Source organism: Lissotriton vulgaris, chromosome 4_1, assembly GCF_964263255.1.
Source record: "Lissotriton vulgaris chromosome 4_1, aLisVul1.2, whole genome shotgun sequence".
NCBI lineage: Eukaryota > Metazoa > Chordata > Amphibia > Caudata > Salamandridae > Lissotriton > Lissotriton vulgaris.
Genome location: NC_141691.1, coordinates 1,661,500,474 through 1,661,527,560, shown reverse-complemented (window position 1 = coordinate 1,661,527,560; position 27,087 = coordinate 1,661,500,474). Strand labels below are relative to the sequence as shown.

Below are 27,087 nucleotides of genomic sequence, written 5' to 3'. Positions count from 1 at the left end.
TGGCTCAACAGAGGTTCCCCCCTCGACCTGGGTGATGCGCTATTTCAGCGCCTCCAGGCGCGCAGGTGACGCGGCGTGCGCCGCTTAGGCTTCTGAGTAATGTAGTCTCAGACCCCCTCGACCGCACTCCTCTCGGCCACCACCGTACTCCCAGATGGCAGTGGAGTCGGGCAGCGGGAGGCGGGAGGGCAGGCACCAGTAACCGAGGCTCCAGCAGGAAAACGAGGCGTCAGGACAGCAAGAGCGTGGCTCAACAGAGGTTCCCCCCTCGACCGGGGTGATGCGCTATTTTAGCGCCTCCAGGCGCGCAGGTGACGCGGCGTGCGCCGCTTAGGCTTCTGGGTAATGTAGTCTCAGACCCCCTCGACCGCACTCCTCTCGGCCACCACCGTACTCCCAGATGGCAGTGGAGTCGGGCAGCGGGAGGCGGGAGGGCAGGCACTAGTAACCGAGGCTCCAGCAGGAAAACGAGGCGTCAGGACTGCAAGAGCGTGGCTCAACAGAGGTTCCCCCCTCGACCGGGGTGATGCGCTATTTCAGCGCCCGAAAGGCGCGCAGGTGACGCGGCGAGCGCCGCTTAGGCTTCTGAGTAATGTAGTCTCAGACCCCCTCGACCGCACTCCTCTCGGCCACCACCGTACTCCCAGATGGCAGTGGAGTCGGGCAGCGGGAGGCGGGAGGGCAGGCACCAGTAACCGAGGCTCCAGCAGGAAAACGAGGCGTCAGGACAGCAAGAGCGTGGCTCAACAGAGGTTCCCCCCTCGACCAGGGTGATGCGCTATTTCAGCGCCTCCAGGCGCGCAGGTGACGCGGCGTGCGCCGCTTAGGCTTCTGGGTAATGTAGTCTCAGACCCCCTCGACCGCACTCCTCTCGGCCACCACCGTACTCCCAGATGGCAGTGGAGTCGGGCAGCGGGAGGCGGGAGGGCAGGCACCAGTAACCGAGGCTCCAGCAGGAAAACGAGGCGTCAGGACTGCAAGAGTGTGGCTCAACAGAGGTTCCCCCCTCGACCGGGGTGATGCGCTATTTCAGCGCCTCCAGGCGCGCAGGTGACGCGGCGTGCGCCGCTTAGGCTTCTGAGTAATGTAGTCTCAGACCCCCTCGACCGCACTCCTCTCGGCCACCACCGTACTCCCAGATGGCAGTGGAGTCGGGAGGCGGGAGGGCAGGCACCAGTAACCGAGGCTCCAGCAGGAAAACGAGGCGTCAGGACAGCAAGAGCGTGGCTCAACAGAGGTTTCCTGTAAGTCAGTTACTAGGGGACTGCTGAAGCTGTGGCTAATAAATACAAGACATGAAGTATTCCACTCTACTGACCTTTATTACATAATATTTCACTACACTCTCCTTTCAGAAAAGTTATGTTCAGTCAGATACAAAGACAATCTCCTATTTCACCTTCCATAGGAATAGGAGTATACCATTTTTAGATTCCCGACGCCTAATTTAGTGCGAGTCTCATGTTTTACGCAACCATTTTGTTTGGGTGCTATCCTAGTTTCTAGTGTTCATTTTTCTATAACCTTTGTTTTATCATATTGTGTACTTCAGTTCTGCAGAAGCTGAACGGCCTGCGATTTCCCAAGGGTCCTGCTCCTTACTTTGGGAGGCAAAGACTATTACTCTATGCCTGTTTTTATTCATCCCAATATTTTGCACTGTTTTATTCTACCAGTGATAAAGCAGCATGAGTTTGGCATTTTTTCACTAGCAAATTTGTGCACGAAGTGTTTGCATTTGGACACCATTTATGATTCACATGGGTTCAGTCCACTTTGAGAGTTTGATATCCTCAAGCTTCAATTTGTTATTCTTTACTGTTTCAGGTCATGTGACATAGGAAGTCCATACATTAGTTGTAAGTCACACATGTATGACAAACATCCCTAAGTTGAGCGTAATTTTATTATTTTTAATTTTTTTAGGTCTGGGTAACCTTTTTTGGTCCTGAAGGAGCGCTACTTGGTCCATAGGGACATCTATGGCATGAAACAGGTCACCCAACACTTTGTAGTTTCTCTATACACAGATTTATGTAGAAAGGGTAGGAACATTATGTTCGAGGCATGTGTGCTGTAGATACACATGCTTTGCATACTCCTGCCATCTAGTGTTGGGTCTGGATGTTTGCAAGTTGTTTTTCTTCGAAGAAGTCTTTCCAGTCACGAGGTAATGTGACTTCTCCTTTCGGTGATAGTGCACATTAGCATAGACTCCATTGTTTGATTGTCTTTTTCTGCCATCTGGTTCGGAAGTGTATTGCTGTGCTCCGGTTCGAAAAAGTCCTTTGAGTTCCCTCGGTGCGCAGTCCACTGTACCCTTAACGGAATTGTTCTTGTACGCGCTTCACTGTTCTCTGAGAATGGAATCGACCGGGAAACACTCTACCTTCGATCAGAAACATTGTGGGCGGCCCTCTGACCTAGCCGCTTTTGTCCACCCTTCTGTGAATGGAATAGACTCTGTTCCAATTCTGTGCTCAGTGCCACTCAAAGTCTCCTCCTCCCCAACCTACACAAACTTTGTAACTTGTGCCTCTCTCCATAGCACAAGGAAGAAGACTGCGACGCCCATAAGTCGTTCTAGTCCAAAAAGACTACGTGATCTTCTTGCTCAACGAAGAGAAATGCAACACCAAAGCATTCAACATACTCTGGATATCTTCGGGGAAGAATCCGAACATGAAGAGGTTGAAGCGTCTGCAGCAGAAGAGGAAGAAGCCATCTCCAGAATCCAATTCTGAACTGAAGATTGATTTGGAGTCTGAACACGTGCCTCCGGGACAGGGTACTGTGAGTACTAAAGACCTTTTACCCCAACAAAACCTCTTCCTTCAAGCAATAGGCTTCAGCACCACCTCGGTCTTTGGCCTTGGTCGGCACTGAGACAATGTTTCCAATGCCCCACCCTCTGGCACGTCACTGAAACAAACAGTCAAGCCTTCCGGCATCTAGATCGAGTCTTGCAAAGTCGCCTTCTTGGGAACCGAAGCCCTCCGCTCCGAAAGACAAGACTGGTTCGGAACCAAACCCTTCCGCTCCCAAAGATAAACATGCTTTGGAGCCGAAACTTCCACTTCTAAAGGCAAGACTGCTTCGGCACCGAAACATATGACGCCGAAAACGAAAGAAAGCCTCACAAAGTCTCCGGAACCTATTCTGGAGCTTTTAAAAGAAAAATTAGACCCTAAACTAAAGGATATATACATCAATCAAGATACTGGACATACTTTAGCTAAGACACCATCTAAACAGAAACTTCCTTTAAAGGACAGCAGCTTATAAGATTCCTCTTAGGAACAAGCATTAGAAATGCAATAGGTCTCGCAGCATTAGAGTTAGTGCTTTTAGAATTGTTTATGGGTTTTTTGCTAAATCTTTAGCGTGAGGGTGAGTGAGGGTGAGGGGTTGAGGGTGAGTGAGGGTGAGGCTGAGGTGTTGAGGGTGAGGGTGAGTGAGGGTGAGTGTGGGTGAGTGTGGGTGAGTGTGGGTGAGGGTGAGGGGTTGAGGGTGAGTGAGGGTGAGTGAGGGTGAGGGGTTGAGGGTGAGTGAGGGTGAGTTAGGGTGAGGGGTTGAGGGTGGGTGAGGGTGAGTGAGGATGAGTGAGGGTGAGTGAGGGTGAGGGGTTGAGGGTGAGTGAGGGTGAGTTAGGGTGAGGGGTTGAGGGTGGGTGAGGGTGAGTGAGGATGAGTGAGAGTGAGGGTGGGTGGGTGAGGGTGAGTGAGGGTGAGGGTGAGTGAGGGTGAGTGAGGGTGAGTGAGGGTGAGGGTGAGTGGTTGAGGGTGAGTGAGGGTGAGTGAGGGTGAGGGTGAGTGAGGATGAGTGAGAGTGAGGGTGAGTGAGGGTGAGTGAGGGTGAGGTTGAGTGAGGGTGAGTGAGGGTGAGTGAGGGTGAGTGAGGGGTTGAGGTTGAGGGTGAGGTGTTGAAGGTGAGTGAGGGTGAGGGTGGGTGAGTGTGAGTGAGGTGTTGAGGGTGAGGGAGGGTGAGGGGGAGTGAGGGTGAGTGAGGGTGAGGGGTTTTGGGTGAGTGAGGGTGAGGGGGAGTAGTTGAGGCTGAGTGAGGGTGAGTGAGGGTGAGTGAGGGGTTGAGGGTGAGTGAGTGAGGGTGAGGAGTTAAGGGTGAGTGAGGATGAGTGAGAGTGAGGGTGAGTGGAAGGTAAGTAGATGTGGGGTTAAGTACAGTAAATCTATACTTCCCTATATATTCTTACGTCCACCCTATTAAGGTAAGTAAATGTGGAGTTAAGAATAGTAAATCCATACTTCCCTATATACTCGTAACTTGACAATTTAATATTAGTAGCTATTGGTTAAGCAATACAAGTGCAAGTCGATATTAAAACTACAATATTATAACATACAACCGGCTCGATAATATGGAAAGCGCCAACTACCATTGCGCCTTCTGCTCCCTTTTCATGTGAAATACGTGTTTCTATGAACCATGGCAAAATTGGCCAAATATTCCATGTACACTGTATTATTTGTCCATACCAGCTTTGATGCAACATTATTAGCCTTGCAATAATAATGACAAATCTTTGTTTAAATGCCGCCAATGTCACTATCTGATTTTCAATATGCAATGACTACCGCCGTGGAACCTGGTTGGGTGGAATTTGCGCTATATAATATAGTTACACTATAATTCAAGGAAAATAAGCATAAAAAGCATTGCAAGTCTCACTGGACATCAGACTGCTTATTTGACTGTCTCCCATGTGACGATTTGAACTGGAATGTTTGTTGAAATTATGTTTTACACACAACCCTTATGAATATTTCAATTACTACCAATTTATGGATAAATGTGCAACCCTTCATCCCGAAGATTTGTATTGAAAGCTTAGCTAAATGGCACTGAAAAAAAAATTAAACCAGAACTCAAAGGCCAATAGGGTACCCCTCCCCCCATCCTCAGACCAAACCCTCCAAGAGAGAAAAGGAACTGCCGAAAATGGAAAATGCTGTGCAAAATATTTAAGAACACGTGTACCGCTCAAATACATTTTCGAAACTTGAAAACCCTGGAAAGACGGGCACGGGTGCACACTGCATGTTTTCATCTCGCATTCGCGGTTTGAAATGGCCTGCATTGGCTTTGTTCGGTGTTTTGATGCGGGTGTGGAAGTCACATTGAAGGAAGGGGAGGCGTCGCTGCTCCCCTCCCCCTCCGGCTGCCAGGCCTGACCCCTCTGCCCGGCGCCTCATTTGCAATGTGTCAGAGCTAGGAGGGGCGCACGGAGCGGGGCTCCTCGGAGCTTTCCATACAAAGGGTGAAATCTGCATCACACAGCGGGCTCCGGGAGCGGCCTGCTTCCTTTCAAGGCTCTGGCGGACAAAGTGAGCCTTCACAGAGCACTGGGGGCTTCACGCCAGAGGTGCAGCCGGTAGGGCTGCGTGCCACAGAATAGCCGTGCAACATAGCCCTTTGAAAAAAAAGAGGTGTGTGGTGGGTGGGAGACAAACGTGGTACACACTTTTGTAGACACGCACTTCTATCAGTGCAGTGCTGCATCTGCCATGGATCTGCAGCTATCTGCGCGGATGCCTGTGTGTGGGGTAAAGGAAGCCCCACGTGGGGAGTGGGGCGGTCTGTGGTGGCGTGGGAACGATACAAGATAGGAGCGAAAAGGACGCGCGTGTACCGTATGCGCAGACCAGTTGGCGTGCCTCGTGGAGTTTAACGTGTGAACTGTCATAACAAAACAATGGAGTTGCTTTCTGTGAAAAATGCACATTGTTGGATATGGAGTAACCGGCGAGGATGAGAAAAACCTGCGGTAGAAAAACACTCGCTCAATTGCTTTTTGGTTCCCAGTCAGCAAAGGCCGTCCTGCCCGTCAACTGAACGGGCACAGTGTGTTTCGATTGTCTTCATTTACAGGCGCATTGAACTTGGTGATTAGAGCTTCCAGCATGTAAACGAAAACAAGCAAACGATACAAATCGCCAGAAGATTGCGGCAAAGCAAATAGAGGAAAACAAGACGGACGGACGGAAGAGAGGGGAGGGGGGAGGAGAAATGCTACACGGAGGGAAGGGGAGGGGGCGGAGCGGGTTAAATTATACAAACAACAAGCTGGAGGGAAGAGAGGGGAGGGGGGAGGAGAAATGCGACACGGCGGGAAGGGGAGGGGGCGGAGCGGGTAAACAGAGACGGACATGCACGCGCCCGTGACTTTTAAGGTCAATGCGCATGCGCATAAGCTTAATGCGCATGCGCATTGACCTTAAAAGTCACGGGCACTGCAAGGAATCGCCACGATTCCTTGCAGTGTGGATAAAGAGTGGATAACTCGCAATAGTCTCGCTTGCTCGATGCGCATGCGCATCGACAGGCGAGACCTAAAAAGGACATGGCTACAAGCCCTATTTATCCACCTCCACCATCTTCACCACCTTTTCCAAGTTAAGATCCTCTACTCATAACACCTCTGGGGTTTCCTCATACACTACCTGATATAGACAGCGGTGTGGAATTTAATCAAATATCCACTTGTCCGAGGGGCAGGCTTCTTCATAAATCTACCTGTCCTGTAATCAAATACACTTGTCCCTTTGGTGCCATGTAGTGCAGCAACAAATTATGGCAGCAATCTCATTATATAAGAGCTCTGATATAGCCTCTCTGGTTATGCCAGGGCTTCTACCATAGCAGTGTTTAAATGCTGGCAATCCCCTTATTATGTTCCCACATTTCCGCAGATCTACATACTGGGGTGAAGGTAGTGGTAAGCAATAGTCCCAGGGTTAGAATCCCCTTTTGAGTCTGTGCGAACCTACTAACTTGCATGTTTTAATGGTTTTTAACCACTCTTCTCTAATCTTTTCCCATACTGAGAAATGTTGGAAATTTACTCATGACAATGCCAGACGTAAACTTTTTTCCAGAGTTGAGGAAAAAAAGTGCTTGAAGGGAAAGTGCACTTGCAAACACTCATATTTTCGCATGAACAAATCTACACATGCATATTTGCTCATGCTAAAATGCAATTCACAAATATTTTCTAGGAGTACTACTTCTGTAAATTCTTGGGAATTCATGAAACCTGTACAGCTGCACTTAATGCAAATACATATACCATGGGTGCACTTTTGAGACGTTTAATAATTGCGTCTAATTTGCCCTAATTTGGTCTGGCATTGACCATGACCTTTTGCGTTTAGTAAAATTCTCTCTCTCCATTTCTGGATCGGCTGGTCTCACTGTGAGTGACCGCCTTCTGCTCTTTCCCAAGAATTATATCGGCACAGAAAGTAGTTTTGTTCAGTACCAGTAACTGTGGCAGTGTGTGCTTTTTGAAACCAAAAACAATTTTTGCTTTTGCCAATGTTTGTTATAATAGTGAGGGCCTGATAGGTCCCAAACCAATATGGTTTTACAAAAACCTTGCCCAAACTATTCACATATTGACAAAACTAAAAAGCTGACCACCAATTTCAGACCTACTGGCTTTGCCAATGCTTTTTTATTTGTGTTTCCTAAAATCTATTGAAACTGGTAAACTGATTTTCCATTTTCAATATTTTTGGACATACTAGCATACATCAACACACTTTACTAAATGATGCTGCAAAGAAATGGTACCTGAAAGTTTACAGTAGTTTAGCAAAATGTTTCTTTCCTGATTTATTTTATTTGTGAACATTTCATTTTGAAAGCAAAGAATCATCAATCTTGCTTTCAAGCTTCTGCAAATATTTGCATCAAATCAGAGCATTCTGGGAGCATTATACATAGCCTCATATAGCTAAACTTTGAAAACTTGTGCACACATTTTTATACTGGAACCATTGTCAGTAATGCAGTCAGAGCATACAACATTACCTAGAGCCCTCACCCTAATAGTAAAGGCTTTCAGTTATTGAACCATAGATACACATTTGAACAGCATTAACCTATGGACACAAATATTACCTTAACTACGGACAGTGCCCTTCACTGTTTCATAATGCGGTACTGCAAACTGGCAGCCAAAGGAATCGTGCTGCAGCGGGTTGGGCCTACATGTCCCAAGGACACGATGCATATGAAAACTTGTTGCCCTTCACCCCAAACAATACATCCTGGTCGTCTGGCTAGAGGAATTCCACATCTCTGTATAGATGAGGATGATGCTGACAATATTTATTTTCCTGTAGATCCATGGAATGACTACACTGTTGACCCTCTCATGGATACTGACCCCGATCTATACCCTGGAAAGCCATCACCACCAGATGATAATGTAGCTTGCCAAGAGCTTATATCTAGAGCAGTAGTGTATCTTGGGGTTGCCTAACATAAAGAGACTTTGGAGGAGAATTTTGTATTTGACACTCTAGGGACCGCATATAGGACAAGTCAGAGTCTTCCTATGTTAAAGGCTATGATGAGACATACTAACAAAATATTTAAAGACCCTGTGTGTGCCTGTGTTTTAACTCCAAGGGTTTATTAAAAATGATAAACCCCCATCTGATCCAATTTTTATTAACGGACAATTACCTATAGACTCATTAGTGGTCTCTAATGCTCGTAAGAGAGCAAACTCTCAGACCTCTACCGATGCACCTCCCCCAGACAAGGAATCTAAATTAATCGATGCATCTGGTAAAAGAGTGACTGTTCAAGCCGCCAACCACTGGCGCATTGCTAACACACAGGGCCTACTAGTTAGGTTTGATAGAGCACACTGGGACGAGATGGAACAACTACTTCAATATCTCACAGATGAACTCAAAATTAAAGCACAACAGTTAGCTCACGAAGGCAAACTAATTTCTAACTCATCCATAAGATGTGCTTTAGATGCTGCTGATACTGCAGCGAGAGGAATTAATACCAGCATTCTCCTAAGGAGACATGCCTGCCTTAGGATTTCAGGGTTTAAACTGAAGTTAAACAGTCCATTTTAAACAATACCTTTGACAAACAACACCTCTTTAGACCTCAAGTCGATGATGCTTTTTTTTTGTGCCCTCATATCACCATGGCATTCTGCAAGTCTTGACCGTTTTTCTGGCACCCTTTTTTATCTCGTGGTCTATTGCGTTCACTCGCCCAAGCCTCTTAAAAGACTTATCACTTCCAGGGGGGAATTAACCTCCCAAGCTACCATGATCTGGTGTAATCACTGGACTATGGAAAGATTTATTTTATTTCACAACGGTCCTGTTTTATATATTAATATTAACTTGACCTCTTTATAAAGTCCTAACAAATGTCTCTTGTCCTTAGTAAATTACAATCCGTGTTCATTTTGCAAGTCCCCTTAACTACTTTTAACCTTCCTGTAGGATGTGGAGGCACAGGGTCTGTACAATGTTTAGATACCTCGCGTCTAGCCAACAGCAATAGATAGAATATCAAAACCCTTTGTTTACTATCCAACGTAGTTTGTAAATCACTAAAAGTACTGCGGTCGCTGCCAGGATGTCTCTTATGATAGTTTCTACAGCCTTCCAATATTCCCTTATTACGGGGCATGTGAAAAAGGTATGAACATCATTGGCTTTTGGCAGGTTGCATCTGTTACATCTGGGAACCGGCTGTGACCCGAACGTAGAAATTTTTTGAGGGGTCCAATACAACCTATTTATAACAAAGAAATTATATATTTAAAAATTTTCAGGTGTAACTATTGAATATAATCATTTTAATGTCCATCCATAACAAGTGTAAATTCTCTTCCTGAAATACATCCTGCCAAATAGCATATGGAATCTCCAATTCAATTTCCTCTGCTTCCAGGAATTGCCCGTACCACTTTTTTTTACCCTTACATCCTGAATAGCGGTCTCAAAGTCCCATAGCCCACTTGTGAGATTGTTGAAGACCATAACATGAGCTGAACATATTTGAATCTAGATAATCTATAACCAGTTTTCGCACTCAACACTTCCCAGGGCAGCAATGCACCTGCTGATATCGGATCCCCCCACTTTGACAGCCGAGCTTGCTTCAAATGAAACGTCAATCCATCTTTCAGGCATTCCGGTGTCCCTGGGGAGTCCTAGATCGGTACAAATTCTGAGTAGTATCCTATGTTTAGCATCTTTGTCACTGCACACCAAAGAATTAATGCTGCATTTAGGACTTTCAACCTTACTTTTTTAAAGAACTTTTGAGCACCAAATTTATATAGAAAGGCTGTTGTCCCAAACTCATTAATCATTTCCCCATGTAGGACTCCCCAGGTGGATGGGTCGGGCTCCCCAAAAGGCATTCGAAAGTTTTTTAATTGAATCTTCACAAACTTAAAGTGCTTCTCAAACTCAGTGAAAAATAAAAGGCTTTTTAATAATCCAATTAGATTGTAGCGATCGAATTGGTGATATCTGACAAGACAACATATATGCATGTAACACTAAGAAGAATTTCTTATCCACTCTGCCAGCCATTTTGTTGTCCGGCACAGAGACCATAATCAATGAAGTGACTGTATTTCAGGGTGTCCATGTGCCTGACCCAACTTGCATGGTTTCCTTACCTCCTGCTCTACTTTAGAGGCTTCTTGAATCATTTAAAAGTAGGCTGCTTACGTGGTCTGCAGCAGGTATGATAGGAAGATTACCTTCTTCTGCAGCATTCAATATGGTGTCTCACAACACCTTGTTATAGAGATTAAAGAATACAAGCCTTGTGGACAAACCATTGCTGTGGATCATTACCTATTTGACAACTAGACAACAGCAGTATTCTTCCCACCTTATTTGATTCAGATGAATGAGACGAGGCGCAGCTGCCTCTATGTGCACCAGTTCAAGGATGACCACATCTTTGCCCCGAAAAACCCATTTAGATAACATCTAGCTGTGGCACCGTTACATCGATGATGTACTTATAATATGGCATGGAAGTGAGCAATTGGCGGCAGACTTTGCAAACTGGATAAACATTCGGGACATACACCTTAAGTATACCTATGAGATTTGTTGAAAGGAAGCAGTATTCTTGAAGCTGGTCATCACCCTGGAACAAGATGGCATACAGATGAAGGTACACAATGAAACGACGGATACAAACTATTTGCTCTTCTACAACAGCTTTCACCCAAGGGCCCTACGGAAAAACCTCCCTGTGGGAAGATTTCTAAAGGTATAACGCAATTTCTCCTCCCTGGAAAAATTCGAAACACAGGCCATTACCCTAGAGAAGAAGCTGCTGACACAATACTACCCAAAGAGAACAGTACGGAAGGCAAGAAAAGAGCAAAGAACAATAACAGAAAATCTTTCTTGGAGACTCTACAAAAACTGTATCTGATAGATTTGCATGTGTGACCACATATACCCCTATTTCCAACAGAGTACAGAGCATTGTGAAGAAGCACTGAAAAATTCTCAATGGTGGAATTAAAAAAATAACCCCACCCCCCTTAGCGTTCAAACGCAACACGAGCATACAAGACATATTTGTACACTCCAAAACCAAGAAGACTATAACCCAACCACAGATAACCCTCCGCTAACGTCTACCTCATGTAGGATATTTCCCCTAAGGCACCTGGGTGGCATGCCCTTTCACAACACCTGCAAAAGAAGCGGACCAAAAAAAAAAAGCATGGGTACTAAAGTCCCTTACGAACTGCAACAGTGAGAACATGGTATACCTGATCACATGTCCATGTGATCTATTCTATGTCTGCATGACCACCAGAAAGTTAGAAGTGAGAATAATCGAACACCGCAGTACCATCTGGTGCAAAAAGAATAACACAAAATGCCATTTCATTGCCTAGAGACAATGACAGACCGTTTTGCTGGGTGATACTGGAAAAGGTAGCGTCCCCCTGACAGGACATAAAAAAACGTTTCAACCATGAACAGTGAAGGGTATACCTTCTTAAAACATGGTAGGTGGACCTCATCAGCGAAATGCCATGGCTCCAACTGTGATTTTAAAGTGAGGGGTTACACTCACGATAGAAGCATGTCTTTTAACATTGCGATAATTTCCCAACACACATGTAATAAGCATGCACAATGGTAAGGCATGCACATAGGGGGTGCTAGGACTTCATAACCTTCCAGTAGTTGGTGGCTTACTGGTCCTGACAAGGACTATGAAGAGAATTTGAATACATTATTTCAGTGAATAAAAAAAGATCGCAATAGTGTCTTTCCTTACAAATGTGCATCTTAACAATGTGGCAAACACAATACAATACAATGTCCTGGTTACTGGTTTCTTTTAAGGATTATGAGAAGTCCGGGATAGAGTGAGAAATAATGGGTCGTTTCCCCAATGTTTGAAATTCTTAATGAGAAAAAAACAAATTGCCTCGGATCCTGGGACTACAATTGGCAGAATCCTCCATAAATTGACAATTATGGTACACTTTGGTAGGCATGATTGCAGTATTTTAATAATACTGCTGTTCCATAAATGTACAAAAATTCCCCATCCCCTGAGACCAACAGCTGTTCACATGCGAGTTAAAATAGGCTACTGCTGTGTTGAAGGCGACGTGTGCCCTTCGTCGGCGCATGTCTGCCTCACACGCGTTGGTTAGCTGACAGTTAAGCTATTCTCCCTTCTCGTACTCGACCGGGTACTAACCCAGGTGGCTTCCCTGCTTTGGAATCGGAGTGTCGCTCATAGACTAGGATTATATTTTCAAAGCGCATCAGCCCCATTTTTCTTAAATAGACATTCATAGCAACACAACATTGGAATCTGAATGTCACTCACAGACTGGTATCTTCAAAGCACATATAACCAATTAAACATACGGGGTGAATCTGGCATAAAACTTAATAGCAAACCAGAAAACGTAACGGGCACAAATGAAAATGCGCTTGTGCATGAAATATAAGACTGCTGAGCACAATAAGAACGAATTACGCTCACATTCCAATATGTGGAACAGCTGAATACTATACTGGCTCCACGTTGACTCCCACTATCATCGAGAGGAAGGAGGTGGGAGCAGTAAGTGACCGAATGAGAAACGCACCTTGATATATTAAGTGGGCAGGGATGGGATATAATACCGGATTTCCTATATGTTAAAACTCTTTTGGATGCCTAATAAAAATTTCCTGAACAAAAAAAAAAAAACTCTTTTGGATTGAATGGCTAAATGTGTCTACCTTAGTATGAGTAAGAGGTGGCTATTTCACCTTTCACTCCCTTATAGTGTGTGACTACAGGGCTTTTGAGCCCTTCTCCGTGGGGCTGAGATATCCTAATTGTGTGGTAAGAGGATGTGAGCTGGTCTCACTGTTTGTGAAACACGAGTGAAATGTCACACCCACACTGCATGCAAATAATACATGCGGTTTGGTGCTCACATTTTATGAGTGGGACTAATGTCCTAGTGGTTCTATCATAAATTGCTTAGTATAACTTAAGACATTGATGTGTAACCGGTACCTAGGGACATAAGGTGAAAACAAACGTCTTACTGCCAAACAATGGCATATGCAGTGGGTGTATGTCAAGGGAGGATTCCGTGTTCCATCCTGCTGAATGTCATGGACTCTCTTGAGCCAACTGGCAGAAACATGTTGACGGTTTGAGTGGGGATGTGTTACTAATAGAAATTTGCCTAGCCTACGAGTAGGTAAGTTTCAATTCTATTAACCCCTTGCATGCTTGTGACGGAACCGTTCCGTCACAAGCCTCGGGTGAGCTGTGCTTGTGACGAAACGGTTCCGTCACGGCCTGCTTGCCACGCCTGCGTGACGCGAATTCCGCGCCTGCGCTGATGAATTAATGGGCGGGCGGGTTCGTGGTGGAACCGTTCCGTCACAAGCACAGCTCACCCGCGAGCCGTGACGGAGCGGTTATGTCACAAGCACGGAACCGCCGCTTGGCCGCCCCACCCCCTTAGCGCTGCGGCGGAATAGCCGCCGCAGCGAAGGGGTTAAGGACGCGGAGGTGAGGATTATGCTAATTCTTCCTTCGCTTTGTTACAAAAGTTTCAAACCGCAGTTTATCAAAACATGTATAATAAACTACCTTTCCCACAGAACTAGGAAAAAGGAAAAAACTGTTTGGGCAGTCATTCCTCAATGTCCATGATCCTTATCCAGTAAATCGTTGTCACTTCCTCTTTCTTCACTGGAGGAAACTCTCCCATGTTTACGCATTCGGTTTCGCGCCATTGTTGCCTGAAAGAAACAACACCAATCAATCACAGAATAACACCATATAAGGCATAAGCAAACAAAATTGCAACCTAAGCCAGGCATGTAAACACAAATGGTGCTACTAATAAGGCAACAGTTAGCCAATCATAAAGAGACTATACAGTTCAATCCCATGACCCCTTTATAACAGATAAAAGGATTACTTACATCCATACGGGGTGGGGTAGCAACCAAAAAGCTTGCAGGGAGGGATAATCCTCGCCTCTGTGTCCTTAATAGAATATAAACTCACCTTCTTGTAGGCTAGGCAAATTTCTATTCTATGTTAGGACCTGAGGCGAGGATTATGCTCCTTTAAAGCTCATCAATGACCACCTGAGCCACATTCCACAGCAGTTTAAAATAGAACCTTTTAAAGGTAGAACCGGACGACCAATACGCTGCCGCCTTCAAAGTCTTCTAACCGAACGCCTCGGCTGAATGCTTTCGAAGCCATCGCTCCTCGTGCTGAATGCGCACCAAAATCTCTCGTATTAATGCTCACCTCCTGCATTATCCACCATACCCAGCGGGCTGTAGTGGGGGATGAAACCACTTTAAATGGCTTCCTAAGGGCTATCAGGAGTTGTTGTTCACCCGGAGAGCAGACTTCCTCCGTAGACTCCTCATAGGCTTTCAGGCATTGAACCACACAGAGCTTTGGTGACTCCTCAAAAGCAGGATAAGAGATTGTACATGTATTGGATTTAGTGCGCCTACTCACCGTGAAGGTAACACCCTCGGGGAGAAAATCCTTGCTGTAATAGCCAAAGCTCTGACATCCGATACTCTCCTGCACAATACCAGACATAGCAGCATTGCTAATTTGGCCGACAATTCTTTCCTAGCCAGGAAACGGTTTGGTTGCCAAGATAACAATAAATTCAAAACCTGGTTAACGTCTCAGAGGAATGAATAGCGGGGTTGTTGCATGTAAAAATAGCCTAATGCCCCTGAGAAGCTAACAAACAAAAAGATGTTCCCCAAAGGGGCACCATCCACCAGTGCATGGCCACTGAAATAGCTGAACGGACCGTGTTCACTGACCTATACGCCAAGCCTTTCTTTGCCAAATCCACCAGATAATTCGGAACATGCGTTAAATCTGCGACCACGGAATCCACTTCCCGTCGCATACACCAACAAACCCATCGCATCCAGGCCGATCTGTATCGTTTGGACGGGCTGTCCGCCCAAGCTCTGGAAAGTAAGAGTTCAGTTTGCTCCGAAAGGCCTGGTAATCTCCAGCGTTGACTGTAATACGCCAGGTCATAAACTGAACCGAACTGTCCTCCACCAGTCGGTGAGGAACTCCCTCCGGACTCAACAGAAGATGGGGAGTTCGGTGGAGTCTGATTGGAAATTCCCAAGAAAGTTCTAGAAAAACGGGGAACAAAACTGGTGACCTCCTAAACGGCATTATCAAAACCACGGAAGCTCCCTGCCTACGAACCTGGGCCCCCGCCCAGGTGATCATGGAGAATGGTGGGAAAGCATACCCGCTCTCCTGACTCAAATCCTGAGTGAACGCATCGGACGCCACCGCCAGCGGATCCGGCTGCCAACTGAAGAACCGGGGAAGTTGCCGGTCGAGGCGACAAGCAAAGAGGTCGAAGGAAAAAGGCCCCCAGTGTTCCTGCAGGTAACGAAAAATCTCCTGATCAGGCTTCCTAATGCTGGCGTCCCGGAGGTAACGGAAGTGCCAATCCACCACTAAGTTCACCCACCCTGGGAGGTACTCCGCCGTGACTGAGATCTGATTGGAAAGGTAAAACTCCCTGAACTGCTTTGCCAGGTTCGCCAGGGTTTTGGACCAAGTGCCGCCCAGATTATTGATCTACCTGACCGCTGACACATTGTCCGTTTTTAGGTGTACCAAAGCTTGGACATGATCCTTGGTCCAGCAGCGGACTGCAAAAGGAGCCTGCCAGAACTCCAGACAATTGATATGAAGAAGTTGTTCTTGAGGAGACAAACTTCCGCCGGTGGAGAACTCCCCACACCACGCTCCCTAGCCTACCCGGCTGGCATCCGACTCGATCACCAAATCGGACGCTTAACCGAGGATGGCTCTTCGGTTCCAGGCCTCTATGTGGGATAGCCACCACTCCAACTCTTCGCACACCTCGTCTGTCAAAGGGACCGTCTAAGAATACGTCAGGCCTCTCCGCAGATGGTGTGCTTTTAAGCGCTGAAGGGCCTGGTAATGCAAAGGGCATAAATATCTCCTGAATGGAGGCCAAAAAGAGACCCACCAGACTGGCTATCTGATGCAGAGAAGTCCCCCGTTTGGCCAGGATTTGACGGATCTCGTGCTGAATCTTCGCCACCTTCCTGGAGGGTAGACTCAGCGAAGACAAGACTGTATCTATCACAAACCCCAGAAAAAATGCCTTCTGAGTCGGGCTAGGAGGGACTTCTGTTCGTTGATCACAAACCACAAATCCTGAAGCAAAGACACTGCCACTCCGCAGTTGTAAAGGACATTGGGCCAAGAGAAGAATATTGTCTAAGTAGACGATCAAGCGGACCCGTGTGCTCTCTGGTATTCCACTGCTGGCTTGAAGACCTTGGTGAAGCACCACGGGGCCGAGGAAAGCCCGAATGGAAGACACTGGCTTCCCCCCACCGAAGTAATTGAGGGAACCATCAGTGCGGTGGAAAAATCGGGACCACTAGGTATGCATCCTTCAGGTCCAGGCACACCATCTAATCGAGTGGCAGGAGTATGTCTCTGAGCGAATAAATGCCCTCCATTTTGAAATGCCTGTACAACAGCCACTCGTTGAATTCCCGAAGGTTGATAACCGGTCTCCGACCCCGTCAGTCTTGTCCACCAAAAATAGGTTGCTGAGAAAACCTCCGGGATGGACTTGCTTAAGACACACCGCCCCTTTGCTGAGCAGGCCGGCCACTTTCTCGTCTATCATAGCTGCGTCTGCTGCACAGAAAACTATTGGGCGCGGACGGACGTCCTTACGGGGAAGAACTGCGCCAGCCTGCCCCCAACTCGCACCTGCGCAGCGGGCAAATCACTCACTGTTAACATTTCCGTCGCCGCCTTTGTAACCTCCTCGGCCTCGAAAGCATTGCCCTCGTGTCGGGTAGAAGTTGTTAAAGCTCTGATCCGTTTGGTACTGCCCACGTCCGGAGCCCTGCCCCCTCCCCTGGGGGTTCTGGTGCTGAGCACGGACGGGCTGGGGGCTCCTACCCCGACCGGCCCCGCGGAAAACTCGAGGGTCAAAAACTCTTTAATATTCGCCTGGGCCTTATCTAAGGAAGTAAACGTGGTGACTAACTTGCCCAGTTCTTAAACGAAGGCCTCGCCCCCTTGTGCTGTTGCCCCCGCCTCAGAACAGGCTAAGTCGCCAAGTTTGGGGTCAACTTTTATCAAAAGGGACCTAAGTCTCTCCGTTGAGAGGGCACAATTCGCATTGCCCATAAAGCAGAGTGCCCTCTGCGCCTAAGCTGACAGGACCTCTGGATCAATCAAGGAGCCCAAACTACGGACCTCCTCCAGAATGTCCAGGATTTACGTCCATTGGACCAATGGCGTCCAATAGCTTGGAACGATCACCAGGAACGATCTATCCCTTTTTTGGGGTCCTTGATGAACTTAGCTGGGAAGGTGGCCATTTTTCCTTCAATCTCGAGGGTAATGGCCACCTTACCTTCCAGAGTAGGTCGGGGACATTTCGCGCGCAGTCGACTTCTGGCCTCATTCTCTAAAGGTTTTCTGAGTCTGGAAGCTACGTATAAGGTGGCCTTCTCAGCGGGAACCCACTCAGCCGACCTCAGATGCACAATATCCTCCGGGACTAGCATGTTGGCTATGCCCGCCTTAGGTGGTTCAGTAGAACCCGATGGACGCCAAGACCTCGAGGAACTCGCCTCATAATCAGACACGTCTGGAGTATCCCCTTGCGGAGTCTGAGGAGAAGCCGTTTGGGGGTCCGAACTGGGAGGAGCAGACTCCTGGGGAAGCACGATGGGCGCCGTGTGCTCCAAGAACGCTTGCTTGAGACGTTCAAAGGCATCCTTATCAACCCCCCGTCGCACTTCTTCTTGGGGGGAGTGGGATCCTTCCCCGGCCGGCTGAACCGGCTCTGGCTCCCCTGGTGCCACCACAGAGTTAGCGTGGGGCAGCTGTCCTACTCTGGTGCACAGCTGTTCAATCCTATCTGCCAAACGCTGTTCCATTGGGATCCTCATTGGTGACTGCCCTATAAATGGAGGTATCCACTTTGTCATAGAAATCATCATCCCACTGTAGATAGGAAAGGGAGTCCTCCTCCTCATAATACTCGAGCTCCATGGCCAAGGGGAAAGAACGCAGGCCCAATACCAATGAGGACACTCACGCAGTGCGCAAAAATATAGTGGCTGAGGGTCTCTCAGGATATTAAGGGGGGCCAAAGGTACACAATTTTATGGGGGCTGTCAAATCCAGGACACCACAACACCCTCAAGGTACAGGGGGGAGCTGCCTGGGACAGGTGTCAATGTAATAGAATCTCAGGCCCGAGGCCAAACGCACATTTACTGACCCTGCAGAGGCAGGGCGTAAAGGGCTCACAGCTGGTGCAGCCGCACCACTACGTATCCGCCTATGAGAACAGGCTTAGAACAAAAAGGGGAATCAATACAGACCCAGTCTCGCTGGGCGCTTCAAACAGCAGACGGGGCGCGGGCAGAAACGGTGACCGGAGCGCGTCTCAAATTGTTTTGACAGAAAACGTGCCCGGAATCACCGAGTTGCTGTTGCTCCACAGCGCCCTCTATCAGGCGGCGGACCGCACAGCGGTCCTCAAGGGTGAAAATAAGCTGTGTCAGGAGCATCAAGCGTTCCAGCGGCAACAAGGAATCTGGGGAAAGAAAAACTCCGAAGAGAAACAAGGCAAACAATACCCTAGTACAATATCCCAGTACAATACACAAACTGCTCAAATGAGAAGAATCTGAAAGCACTTATCTCTAGCTGCCGAGCAGCGAAGAAAGAGGAAGTGCAGGAAGTGACACAACGATTTATTGGATAAGGGCCATGGACATTGTGGAAGGACTGCCCAGAGACTGTTTTCCTTTTCCCTTATTCCTGTGGGAAGTGTAGTTTATTATACATGTTTTGATAAGCTGCTGCTTGAAACTTTTGTAATAAAGCGAAGGAAGAATACAAAATTTTCTAGCTATCGCGACAAGAATTTTAGATTCTATTAAGGACACTTCCTGCCATAGAATTAGCATAATCCACGCCTCCGATCCTGACATAGAATTCCCCTTTAAGCCATACTATATTTTTAATGCCAAGCGGTACCCCAACCAATATAAAGGTCATATTGGTGTACCACATTGATTATTACTTTATTTACACGGATCCATAATTGGATAGAAGTGCCTTAACTGACTCGAGGGTGTAGGCCCGCTATTCATCAAACAGGATTTTTGAAGGGTGAGGCGAGTCCTATGATGAAGCATGACACCTGGTGGTGTGTGAGGGCATCTCATCACATTTTTGTGTATGTCCATTGCTAGGCTGACATAACAGGAGCATGGTGCATAATGTGCTGATTTAATATCTTTAGAGTTTTTTCACTCGGGTGGTTCGTGTGTGTAACATGATAGGAATATTACCATCTTCAGCATTTGATACGGTGTCTTAACAACTTGTTGCAGAGATTGGAGAATGCAAGCAGTGTGGACAGCTATGGATCAATTTTTATTTGACTAATCGACAAGCAGTATTCTTACCACCTTATACCTCGTTTTTCAGATAAATAAGATGAGGCGCCCCTCAGGGGTCAGCACTCAGCCCCACCCTGTTTGACATATATATGTCTCCTTTGGCTTCTGTAGTGCAGCCGTGGGGTTTCAATATAGTGTCATATGCAAATGATGCACAGCTGATGCTCGCATTTCAGCAACTGGATGAGACTTCAATTGCAAACTTTCAGGAATGTCTGTCGGCAATAGCAGGCTGGATGCATAGCATGTGTCTTCAGCTAAAGTCGGACAAACTTGAAATGTTAGTCTTTGGAAATGTATCACCTTTGGGCATACCAAGAATAAGGCCATCGTAGCTGGGGGAAGCCTGACTCCATCACCACTGGCCAGAAATCCGGGGGTGCAATTGGATACTAAGCAATCATGCCAACCACAAATACAAGGAACTGTTGGATTCTGTTTTACCTTATTAAAATATTTGCGAAAGACCTTAATATTTCTGCCAGTTGTCACACGATGGATATTGTACATGCCTTGATCACCTTTATGCTTGATCATGCTAATGTACTGTATTTGGGTGTACCAAAGAAATTGTTAACTAGGCTCCAAAGAGTGCTAAAAGCGACGGGGAGAATAATCTTTTATATTCAAAATAGCAGTCTGTCCAATAAGGTTTAGAGCAATTACACTGGCTACCATTTAAGCAAAGAAAAAAGTGTCAAGTTTTAATGCTCACCCTTAGAGCCATACACAAAAATGGGCCTCATCACTTACAGGAAAAGGTTACAAGATATATACCTCAGAGGGCTTTACTTCCGGCAAGCCAGGTTCCTGGGTTCCAAAGAAGTGATAAGGCAAAGAACCACCGGTATATGGCATTTATCTACTGCAGATTCTTGTGCTATAAATTATGCCTTTTTGTTACAAAACTGTTAAAGATAACCGGGTTTCCTCCCTAGCATTGCCTTTGCTGCTTTTTCACCCTTGTTGCTGAACCATTGTCTGTTGTGTATTTCTCCTGGCACTTCTAAGTCTCAGTGCAAGCCCAGCTATGTTACTAGATCTGTAGAGGTTTTCATTCAGTTGCGGAGCATACATTTGCTTTTCTCTAATACTCCGCATGATGCACGAAGTGGACACTGTATTCCCTTAATATTGTGATCAAAATAATGTTTATTTTGTATTTATTTTTATTTAAGGTTTACAAGATACTCATTAGAAAAAGCCTAGAGGAAAGTTGGGTTGTCTTTCGGAGGTACACCGATTTCTCAAGGCTTAATGACAAGGTAAGCATTCTGTTAACCCTGACAAAGGAAGATGTGCATAACCTTTCCAAGTGATATTTGTATAGGTATTTAAAAGGTTAAATATGAGTATTAACTGTCTCAATTTACCAGTTTAGAGTTTTATTTAATATCCTTGCACACTGAGTTTCTTCCTTCTCATTACAAGTTCTGTTAATGGTTTTTCTGTTGTGCCCTTTTTCAGACAATGAGAAAATGCACCTCTCCTAGTTAAGGGTGTTTTATTTCACGAAAAGCAGTCCAACTATTTTGAGACATTGTTGGTGTGCGATTATTGGTTTGTCTCATGGATACTGCCCAGCTGCTCTGGAAAACTTTAAATGCTACCACAACCATAAGGCATACATAGGGGGTGATGTATGTAGAGTGGGTCAGCCTCTGCTACATATAGCTGAAGGGTCATAGGTCTGTTCTATGGGAGGAATACCAAAGCTTAACCCATACACAGCTGTCAGAGATGTAAAATTCAATTAGGTGTGAGGGAATAAGTAGATACAATCACCTTCTTAGTAGGCACAGGAGCACACCTTACCCTCTGGGTAGATGACTTGCAAAGCGCTGAACGAGAACCATAGACTGCAGGGTTCTGCGTAGTTGCCATGTATTATGGTTACTCCGCCTATGACCTCGAATCACCGGGGCAGACCGCTTTTTCTGTCCAGTGGTGTCTTTCTCCAATTCAGGAGTCTCCCTCCACCTGGGTGGAGTGGTCTGTAGAATTCGAGTGATGGTGTGGGCCCACCTGAAATCAGATTTGTACCATTTACTCGGGCATTCTTTGTCCATGGTTCAACCAGGTCTCTGGTAGTGTTCCAGGATACCAAGGGATCTATGCTGTTGGGAGACCTTCTCCCCTTCTCTGTAGAAGGAGACCTAGTTGTATTGGAGCACCGACTGTCCCTGTAGGTGGGCGAACGTAGAGCCTCTCTCATCCCCTGACCAGAAATTCCTCGATGTGGGTCGATTTCCATCCTCACATTTCACTAATTTTTTTATTTTTTATATTAAATGTATTGTCTGAGGAGAAACTATCGGATGTGCAGTTTTACTTTCGTACTTGTAATCCCAAATTAGGTGGTAACTCCTTTTACTGGCAAATCTGGGTTTTTCTCCATGTGTACAATGGCCGCTCTGGGCGGCCAGCAGAGCATGAGTTCCCTGAAGTCAGGGTAACACCAGATCAGCTGAAAGGAGATGTGTAAGAAGATAGAACTGCAGCGGGGGGGGTGGCAGTTCCACAGGAACAGCTCATACAGAGCACACCCTTACACCTTAGACCCCCTTCATAATAACTTCCCACTAAAGATTGGATAGAAATTAGATTGAACAGGACCCATTGGACTCAATAAATAGACGCAATTTGTGTGTTTCCATTTATATTTGTTTGTCAAAGGATGTAGGTATCTATGGGGGTGCACTGCACATTGTTTACAGCATTACTTTTAAATTGTAAATAAACATTTGTATCTGAAATTGTCACTTTTTTAATCTATTTTGCCTCTCGGTGAGTGTTTATTTAAACCATTCTGTATCTTCACATGAATAGTTAAAAGAAATGTTTCCTGGCTTTCGATTATCACTTCCGCCAAAGAGATGGTTTAAGGACAACTATGAACATGACTTTCTGGAGGACAGACAGCTGGGGCTGCAAGCCTTCCTGCAGAACCTGGTGGCTCACAAAGACATCACAAACAGGTACGTCAATTCCGTTTTTTGTAGTGCAAATTATTTATCAGTTCTGAAGAAGCTCTTTCCTATGCCACCTATAAAGATATGTTCGGTGGCGCATTTTTAGAGAAGCTGCTGTCTATTACTCATGAAAGTTATTAATCCCTCCAACACTAAGGCCCACACCCAGTACCCACGTAGGTATTGGTGGGTGAAATACTCTTCTTGTAGTGCAAGATGGCTCTTATCTGAATGAAGTGCACATCAGCAGTGAAAGTCAAACACTTATAACCATTATTTCTGGGATCCCTTCTAAAACGAAATTGTCTATGCATCAGTAAATCCAGCATACATGTGGAATTAGAAAAGCAATGTACTTGACACAAATAATGCACAGCATTATTTCTGTCTTTTTTCCCTTCTTAGTTTCTAAAAATGAAATTGCCTTATGTTGGGCTATGTAGGCTGGGCTTCAGATGTATGGCAAATTGTCTGTACTTTGTCTTATTTCCATTAATGTTTAGTTATGAAACACGTGTTTGAACACCTACCCACAAAGCTTTGTTGTGACTGAAATTCACCTGTAATTCAGACTGCACCAAAACTCTAAGGACATGAGAAGAAAATGTGACCTAAAACTACTGTAACAAAGTTCCTCTTCCTGGGGGTTTGGCCTGGGCCGCTATGGAGTAAGATGCACTCCAGCAAGAGTGTGAAGTAGTGACCCCTTCCGCCCCCTTTATCCTTAGTGAAAAGGTTGCAGAACCCCAGACGGTTTGACTGATCCAACTGTGGGACCCCAGAGACCTGATTGAGCAGTGGTGTACAGTGTGTGCCAGATTCAGCGAGCGCAGCCTGCTCATCACTTTTCGGCTGAGGTGGCGTTTACAGCAACTGCGTGCCGCAGCTCTCTGACCGGAGGGGAAAGGTCTCTGACCGGCGCTTTTCTCAAGTGGTCCCTAGAGAAGCCTGGTGTGCTGCGGTGGAGCTGCAGGGTGGTCGCCTGGTGCCCTTAGGCCTGCCTTTAGCCCAAACAGAGTGCAAACTGGAGGCTGACCTGCTCTCAGAAGACTGCAACCAAATTAGTTGGTAAGGGGGAGGGATGCAGATCGAGCCGGAGCAGCCCACCTTCATCCCTCTCCATTCTTTCTGGGAGGGAGGTGAGAAGACACATTAGTGGATGGCATTGGTTTGTCCTTGTACCACCAATTTATATTTGAAGATGACGGAGACTGCCTCTGAAGGGACCTCTGAATATCCCAGTTCATAATTGGACATTGCCAACCTCAAATTGATTTGCTGGCAACTCTGTGAGGGTGAGAATGACAGTATGACCTTCGCTGTATTTCCTCTGCAATACGTGAAGTAATAACTACCTTAAGAAGTCCCATATGCTGTTTCTTTAAGCTTTCCCACATTGCTAAGGGCCTAAGGCAGTAAGGTCAAACCGAAGGCCTAGAAAATGCAGTCTGCACCCAAATCCCAAGTAGTAGAAGGCAGACCCTGAAGCAACCTACTAAAGACATGCTAATAAGGCATACAGAAAAGTTTAACACTGCCCTGCAGGCTTTAACACAAAAGCTGAGGGCAGATCATAAGCAACTTAAGGACAGTCACAGCCAACACATCTACATTGGCTTTAGTTCCCCCATATATGCAGTGACTGCAAACTCAAAGGAAGGAACTGACGGACACGGTGCATCAGCTCAAGAGGAGAGCGCCAAAGGACCCTCAAGTCAAATTAATACCCATTTATTGGCATTACCTGAACAAACAGAAGAGAACTAACTCAGAACTGTTTCTAGAAGCCTGTGACTCGTCAATGATATCTATGGTAGGACATCATCTAAATTCTTGGTGATAGAAAGGAGAAAGGGTTCACTGGGTCGGGGCGCCCGCCTGTGCATGGACCACGCCCCCAGATTATTGGTGGCCCAACTGCTCGACTGTTAAGATGGAGACAAAAAATTACAGGTATAATACTACTACTACATAAACATGATGTTCAGTATGCTCTACTATACCCTGTGGAATTAAGAATAACAGTAGGGGGCAAAGGGCGTGCACACTTCTTTACAACCGCGTATGAGTCCTGGGTATTTTATTTTTGAATTTATTTTATAGAATTTTATATAGCGCAAACTAGACCCGAGAAATTGGGTATCAGAGCGCTTTACATGAGCACAAGTTTCATTACAGATGGACACAGGGAGATTAACAGCCAGATTCATGAATCAAAAATCGGCTCGCAAAGTCTGGCCCTTTGCGAGCGCTTTTTTTGCATTTGGGATTCATCACCCCAAATGCAAAAATCGCAAAATTTGAAATAGCTAAATTGTGAGGAATTGCATTTAAGGAACCTCCATTTGAGATTCCTTAAATGCAATTCATGAACCATTTTAGAATTGCGAATTCGCAATTTTTGGCCGCTATTTACCACGAAGTCTGACTTCGTGGTAAATAGCAAAAACGTAGAAAAATGCACTTTAGTGCATTTTTCTAAGTTGGATGTTACACACACGCATGTCCTTTGGACATGTGTGTGCGCAACACCAGTGTCAATCACCATTTCAGGGGTGCTACAGGGTGTCCTTTGGACACCGTGACACCCTTGAAATCGCATCCTTATTAGCGATTCGCTAATTGCTAATCGCAAATAAGGATTGACTCCCCATTCATTCCTATGGGCAATGAATGGGGAGTCATTCCTTATTTGCGATTAGCAATTAGCCAATCGCAAACAAGGAAGCAGTAGAAATCGCTATATATTTTGCGATTTCTACATGCATCCCGTTTTGCTAGTCTTTAATAGCGATTCCTTTATAATCGCTATTAAGGACTCGCAAAAGAGGAGCATGATGAATCTGGGGGTAAGTGATTTGCCCAGAATCACAGGATGTTGAGCCTCGTTGCCGAGATTCGAATCCTGTTCCCCAGCTTCAAGGTTGACTGCTTTAGAGGGGCTGAATCCAATGGACCCGCTCCCCAAAGACTCAGACGAAGGAACAATCTTCTCATAACAGATCATGAGTGGTTGCAAAGATATTACTTAGCTACTAGATCCCGAGAAGGTTAAAATAAGCAGAGACGAAGAATAGGCTAGTGCTTAAAGTCTCAATGCTGCACTTGCAGAATCTATGTCTGATGATGACTCACTACATGACAAGCCAACATCGACTCCAATCACTACTAAGCTCATCACTTACTTTTGGTTGTAAACAAGAAATTTTGAGTTGTTTGGTTTGAAACAACTGCAGAGGAGGGATTTTGACAGTATTTGAAATAAAAGGGAGGTGACATACCAGACTATACATAAGCGCGGAAGGGAGACACAACAGTTTCCTATTAGACAAAGCCCAGCCAGGCATGGTATTCATGAATTAGCCAACAATTACTTAGTCATTAAGGTCTTAGTCACAGGAGTGCTGGCATATCACATTGGGCATGAGCATAGACCGACCATTGGGTGCCCGAGTGTCGAACAATCAGGAACCAAGAGGCCAGACTTGGCCATCGCAGAGTTTTAGGGCTGGTAGATATTAAGGTATTTTGCAATGGAGGACTCAAGTAGGTAATCTTTACAATTATAATACATGGACTGTGAGAGGCTTCGGCTCACCAGCTGAATAGTTCATACATCCTTAAGGGCCATGTAAGGCTCGTGTTTGCTTACAGGAAATCCACCTCAATAAGACTGAAATAGAGAGTTTGGGGAAAAGATGGTTTAGCCTGGTGGTAGGTGCTACTTATTCTGCATACTGTAGGGACACATTAATATGGGTGACACCAGGTATACCATTACCTTACGGTCACAGTAGCTACACAATGTTGGAGGGACAGTTAGATGTGACCTCACAGGAGCAAGTCTACATGGATCAAATTATGACCAGCCACAGTTTTTTGCCTCTCTGACCCCCGTGATGGCCCAGTATTGTGATATTCCTGGTATATGGGGAGGCAATTACAATTTAGTATTGAACATACTGAGAGACCGGTCCCTCCTCCCCTCTTCAAGGAGCGGAGGCCAGGAAGACCACTCAGATGTTTGCTACATGGGTACGTCACTGGCGAATGGTCGATGCCTGGAGACAACATCTTGAGACTGGAGTATTACTTACACCTTGTGGTTCACAAGATATACACTGTTGGGCATGCACTTTGTTGTTGAGAAATTGGGACCTATTGTTACTCGAATGAAGTACGTAGTGCTCAATGAGTCGGACCATAATCCTTTGTTGATGGCAGTACAGTGCGGCAGGCCAATCGCCTTTAAGGTG

The 27,087-nt window shown here is 46.0% G+C and overlaps 1 protein-coding gene across 4 annotated transcripts in view; it reads left to right on the top strand.

Moving 5' to 3' along the window:
- SNX16 (sorting nexin 16) overlaps positions 1 to 27,087 on the top strand; it is a 232,094-nt gene that overhangs the window by 93,081 nt on the left and 111,926 nt on the right. For all 4 annotated transcript variants that reach the window (XM_086965940.1, XM_086965939.1, XM_086965941.1 and 1 more), the window contains exons 3-4: positions 21,038 to 21,124; positions 22,689 to 22,837. In XM_086965940.1, the coding sequence (XP_086822066.1) occupies positions 21,038 to 21,124; positions 22,689 to 22,837 (236 nt within the window). The remainder of the gene's footprint in view (positions 1 to 21,037; positions 21,125 to 22,688; positions 22,838 to 27,087) is intronic.